This window comes from Quercus lobata, chromosome 2, assembly GCF_001633185.2.
Source record: "Quercus lobata isolate SW786 chromosome 2, ValleyOak3.0 Primary Assembly, whole genome shotgun sequence".
Lineage (NCBI taxonomy): Eukaryota > Viridiplantae > Streptophyta > Magnoliopsida > Fagales > Fagaceae > Quercus > Quercus lobata.
The window spans coordinates 81,793,649-81,799,543 of record NC_044905.1 but is presented as its reverse complement, the minus strand read 5'-3'; the positions used below and the strand labels follow the sequence as shown (position 1 = coordinate 81,799,543).

General features: G+C 33.0%; 1 protein-coding gene across 1 annotated transcript; it reads right to left on the bottom strand.

The window, feature by feature from the left end:
* Nucleotides 1-743: 743 nt before the first annotated feature.
* Nucleotides 744-2,838, bottom strand: LOC115976863 (myb-related protein 306-like). Its single transcript, XM_031098380.1, has 3 exons — nt 2,384-2,838; nt 2,023-2,152; nt 744-1,721 (listed from the first exon to the last, which is right to left on the bottom strand). Exons 1-3 carry the CDS (start codon nt 2,514-2,516, stop codon nt 1,016-1,018), a joined length of 969 nt encoding a protein of 322 aa, XP_030954240.1. The 5' UTR covers nt 2,517-2,838; the 3' UTR covers nt 744-1,015.
* Between the last annotated feature and the right edge of the window lie 3,057 nt (nt 2,839-5,895).

Here is a 5,895-nt window from a genome sequence, read left to right as displayed (position 1 = left end):
ATAAACTAGTTAACCTAAAAAAAAACCCCAAATTAAATCCTAAAATGAATACTTTTAAGTGATTATTCAATGACCAACGCACATTCTTGGTGCGATGGTCACTCCACAAGTATAAGTGCTTGTAAAGTGTGGGAGGTAAAAACCGGGGTTCAAGTCTCCATGAGGAAACTTCACACACATATACACTTAGATAATTCTAGAGTAGAATTCTATCTTATATATACATATATATATATATATATATATATAAAAGAAGTGATTATTCAATAGTATTCGGTATTAATATGCTCTCCTATACTTCAATAAACGTTTAATTCGGTGATGAATATGCTAGCTATCTCACTTACTTTTGGCATGCAAAATTTAATTCTACAAGTTCTTTTCTTCTTTCTTTTAATTTGGAAGTAAATATATGAAGAAGATGAAAATTCATGAGTTATAGCCTTTAATTTTTTATTTTCATTGAAAGGTCTCATGTCCATCGATCACACAATCGGTAGAAATAATAGAAGATTGGGAGTCCAAACTCCAACACTTCAAATTTCAATAGTATATATAAACAAAGAAATGAGGATTTGAATCTTAATTCTTTTCATAAAAGAAAACAAACAATATCAATAAACTACAAAGCTTTTAATAGTAGAATTGAATTACAAAGAAATAAAGATTTGAACCCTAATTCTTTTCATAAAAGAAAAGAAACAATGTCAATAAACTACAAAGCTTTTAATAGTAGAATTGAATTACCACCATAAACTTTAAGATATCTTAAATTGAAATTTAGTTTGCATTTCTATTTTCTAATCAAGCTATAACATATAAAACATTTCATTAGGGGCAGATACAAGACTGGAAATTAATTTATTCTCAATCAGGACATTTTAACACAATAATGTGAAATTTACACTTTTGCTCTAGCACTAAAGCAATAAGAAACTCCTTCTGTCAAGGCAACTATTAAATTCAATCAGTTCAGGACCTAGAACAAAAAAGATGCCCCAAAACAACAACCATTTTAGAAAAAATTAGCATTGTCATCTAATGAGAAATCACTAAGGAATTCTTTCCCTTGACTAGCACCTTCATCAAACAACCAATTCTCAAGCAATGACAATGGCAAAGGCTTGCTTTCATCTTGGAAAAGGCTTGCCTCAGGTGACATAGACTGTGATGTATCCGAATGTGAAGAGTCAAAAGACTCAAACCCGAGCAGAGATTCAAATGTCTCAGATTGTTCAATCCCATTGTTTGCCTTACTTGGAGTCCCTTCACTGGATACTGAATCAGTCCCACTCATGTTGTTTAAGGAATTTTGAGTTATAGCTGAGTTACTCCTAGCTGACTTTGGTGAATTTCTCACCCAACCTTTGAGCAACCGGGCTATGTTCTCAGTGCTAGATGCATAGGTTGATGATTGAGCTGCTGGCTTTGTGTTAGACAAGCACCCAGTAGAGGGCTTCAATTCAGACAAGCCAGAGTTGCTTAGCTTCTCTGGGGAAAGGGCCTCACTAAGAGCTTGCTTGGCCCTGTGGATATCTGTTTGGAGCCTTCTCTCCCACTGACCTCTTGTGATTGATTGTGATGGTGAAGAAAACCCATCTTTTGAATGGCCTTCTGCGCCTGATTGAATCTTATTGAGCTTCTTCTTCAAATGGGTGTTCCAATAATTTTTAATGTCGTTATCTGTTCTCTGTGGGAGGTATGAAGCTATGGCAGCCCACCTGCACCATAATCAATGTGCCATAAATTAATTTAAAGAATCCAAACACTTCAACAACAAACAAATTAATACTTTTTTTTCCTTACAAATATTTTCTTCAGCCAGTGATCATTAAACTAATAGTACTATATTTCTTTAGTTTTCTTACAAATTAATACTATATATCTTTTAGCTAGCCAGGAGATCACTAAACTAAAACAACCCTCATCTATTCTTTTTGGGATTAGAACTTTAAAGTTTTTAAATTAGAAGTGCTTAATCACAGAGAGAGAGAGAGAGAGAGAGAGAGAGAGAGATGTTACCTATTGCCCAAAAGAGCTTGAAGGTGGATTATCATCTTCTCCTCATGGTCAGTAAAGTTACCACGCCTGATCCCTGGCCTGAGATAATTAGTCCATCTAAGTCTGCAACTCTTACTACATCTAAGCAACCCTGAAAACCCACATATATATGGAGAAGAAATCAATACAAGTAATATAAGATCATCCAAAGCAAAGATACCCAAATAGGTATCTCAAACTAAACATAAACCTTACAGTCATCTAAGAAAAGAACCAAAAAAAAAAAAAATCATCTTTTATTACATTTCCCTAAAATAACCAAAAAAAAAACTATTCTAATCAAAAAGAGTTTGCTCAAAATAGAAAAACAAAGAAATTTAACCTGTATTGGTAGGAACAGCCCTCCAATTCCCAGGACCATGTTCTTGAATATAAGAGACTAATAAGATGTCTTCTTCAGGAGTCCATGGTCCTTTCTTGACTCCCTCTTTATCACAACAAGGAGGCCTACCCATTTCACACCTTGTTTTTTCACTTCTCTGCTTTAATTTACACAAAAAAGTCTTCTGAAATTTTCTTCAGCTAGGTCTTTCTTCCTCTCTAAAGTTTCTATTAATTTTCTTTCTTAGATGAGCAAAGACAAGTGTCCAAGGCCAAGGTCTGTTGGTCCTGCATAAATAGAACAAATGAAGCTATAAGGAAGAGGTGGGGAGAGAAACGCTGACCTAAGGAAAGCAAAAAGGAAGCCAAAGAGTCAAAAGGTGACAGCAAGAGCATTAACTCAAGGGCAAGCCAAAGTCAGCAGCTGTGACAATGCCCTCTTCTTCTGCCTCACAAAACCGCGTGGCATTCAATGTGGCTGCACTGGGTGAAAACCCTAAAACCTGCTTTGCGCCTCTAAACCCCACATGTCATGAATAATGACTTGAAACCTTGCTGGCTGACTCTAGTGAAAAAAAATTAAAAATAAAACCCAAACCTCTAGTAACATCATACAAGTTTCGACAATGAAAAAATTGACTTATCTTTCTCTCAAAAACAGAAAGAATTTAATGCTCTTTTTCCGTCATCGAGATCTGTTTACGAGTATAATGATGATAAATATGATTTGCTATAAGCTCTGTACCTTGCTTTTTAATTGGAAAAAAAAATATATATATATACATATATATATATATATATATATATGTATAGAGAGAGAGAGAGAGAGAGAGAAATGTGGGGGTGTGAATTGGGATTTAAAAGGTTCTAATTCTATTTGAGTTTTTTGGCCTACTGTTTTTGCTTGCTAAAATCCACAGCGGCACCTGGTGCGGTTTTCGGCATCAAAAAGTAATATTCTACTAATTAAATTTGATTGGTTTCTTAGTCTGTTTTGGCTAGACTAAATATACAATCCCTTCTTAGAGCATTAGCATTCTCCAATGCTAATGTCATATCTAAGGACAATTTGACATTTTAAGTTTTAAAATTCTTTGCATCAGACAATGCTAAACTCAATTATTGCAATTTTTTTTGCAATAGTGCTATAGTAAAATTCTAAATTTAGAATTGTACTGTAGCAGTATTCTAAAAAAAAAAAATTTATTTACTTTTTCCCCCGAAATTTCTCTTTCCTTTATCTCATTATTTTAGTTCTCTTCTCTCTCTTCCTTCTCTGTTTCTCCATCTGCTCTTTCCTCTCTTCAGACCCAAATACCATTCTCCTCCCAACATACATCACACATTACAGTGGCTCAGTTTTTCTGGTGGGTTGCAATTCGGCAGTTCTTTTTTTTTTTTTTTTTTTTTTTTTTTTTTTTTTTGTGACCGGTGCCTAAAGGGGTTGTGGGTCGTGGTTGGGTTGTGGCTGAAGTGGGTTGGGTCCGGTGTTTGGGTCATGGTTGGATCGGTGGGCTAGGATTGGTTGATGGTGGGTTTGAAACAGTGGATCTGTTGATCGGTGGGTGGATCGGTTAGGTTGATCATCGGTAGCTCCGATGGTGGCTCCGGTGATGATTTTTTTTAATGGGTTTGCTCCGGTGGGTTTCAAATCGGCGGCATGGGTTGATGGGTTTTTGGTGCCGTGACTGTGGTTGTTGATGGATTAAGGTGCTGATGGGTTGAGGTGTCGTGGCTGTGGTTGTTGATGGGTTGAGGTGCTGATGGGTTTTTGGTGTCATGGCTATGGTTGTTGATGGGTTGATCGGCGGCGTGGGTTTTTGATCGGTGGCTTGAGTTGATCGATGGCTTGGGTTTTTGGTGCCATGGTTGTGGTTGTTGATGGCTTGTGTGTTGCTAGAGGTTGAGGGAGAAGGAGAGGAAAAAAAAAAGACTGTTGGAAAGCCCAAGAAATATGAGTTTGAAAAAAAATGACAGTTATAAAGAAATAATAAAGAAATATTAAAAAATAATATTTTAATAAAAATAGAGTTTTGGGATGCTGGAGGTATTGTAAAATGGTATTGTATAATGATAAAATGACTTTTTGAAATGGTAAAATAGAGTAGAATTAGAGTTTTCTGATGCTAATGCTCTTATAAAGAATAGATTAAAGATTTTAACAAATATCTTACAAATATTTAAAAAATATATTTTAAAAAATGTATTGAAGCTTATTTTGAATAGAGTTGGATTAACAAGTACTCTTAGAACATTTGTTAATAGATCACTTTAGAAGAATTTAATATCACTTTTACGCAGGAAAAAAAAAACTATTTGTTTTTTTAATAATTTTTTTAAAGAAATATGTCATAAATTGTTGCCCTTAAGTTATCCGTTAATTTTTTTTTTTTTTTTTTTTTCTCTTTTGAATATAGCAACTCAACAAGGATCTAGTATGATGAGAAATAGAAAATGGTAGGACCATTTTGTGCAAGTTTGTTTAAAAACATATGAAGACATGGGAAAGAAAATCCTATAGTTTTATAGTATGACAAATTAAATTTTATATTTTTAGTTGTGCTAATTTAGCCAAGGGTATTGTAATGTAGTGGTATAGTTTACCCCTTTTTTTTTTTTTCCTAAGGAGAACTAACATTCAAATCTCACCTCAACTATTGTGTAACTATAAATTTATTAAAATAATGTGTCTAATTAAAGATTATTCAACCTGTATATCCAATTGTTTTGTTTCCTCATACTAGAAACTACGAAAACTTTACCAAAAAGGCAAAAAACTTATTTCAACATCTTTACCATTTTCTTTCTAAGTTCAATGGAAAATGCCAATGCTAATTTGGTATATTGAAAAAAAAAAAATTGTTTTCTTGTATACATTGATGTCAAATTTCTTGCCGTTAAGACAGAATTTAATGAAATAGGACCGAGGGCTTTGTTGTCACACTAATAAAAGTGTGGGGTTTAAATTAGTAAAATTAACGTGTAGGGTTTAAAATGTCACATGTATAAGACTGCAAGGTTTTTTTTCTGCATTTTTTTCCTAAAAATTATTTATTCAATACATATGTTGATTATGTTCAAAATATACCATGATTATGCCCATATTATACCAATTGATAACTCTGTATTAGATTTGAACGTGTTTTTTAACAAATTTATCGTTGAATTATATTATATTTGTATTCCCTAAATGGTTGTAAAATACCAAGAAGATAAAATATGAAGAATCTTCTCATCTATAACAAGTTTAAATTTTAGGTTTTTTATACTTTAAAATTTACACAAACATAAGTTTAGGAATCAAATACTAAATAACATCCAATCAATACGAAATTTAGTATGAATGTTAAGAACAAAGAGAATATGTAATCTATTTGTATAATTCTCGAAATGTTAATCTAATAAGTTGTTAAGTATTGTACTTTAATTTTATCTAAAACAAATAAAGTATAGTGTATTTTAATGATAGTTTCATCATGTATAACCCGAACTATAAACGCACAGAGAGAAAGG

Coding starts and splice junctions, on each gene's coding strand:
- LOC115976863 (XM_031098380.1), bottom strand. CDS start 2,516: ATGGGTAGGCCTCCTTGTTGTGATAAAGAGGGAGTCAAGAAAGGACCA. Junction 2,153..2,383: donor GGCTGTTCCTACCAATACAG/GTTAAATTTCTT, acceptor GTGGGTTTTCAG/GGTTGCTTAGATGTAGTAAG. Junction 1,722..2,022: donor CAAGCTCTTTTGGGCAATAG/GTAACATCTCTC, acceptor ATTATGGTGCAG/GTGGGCTGCCATAGCTTCAT.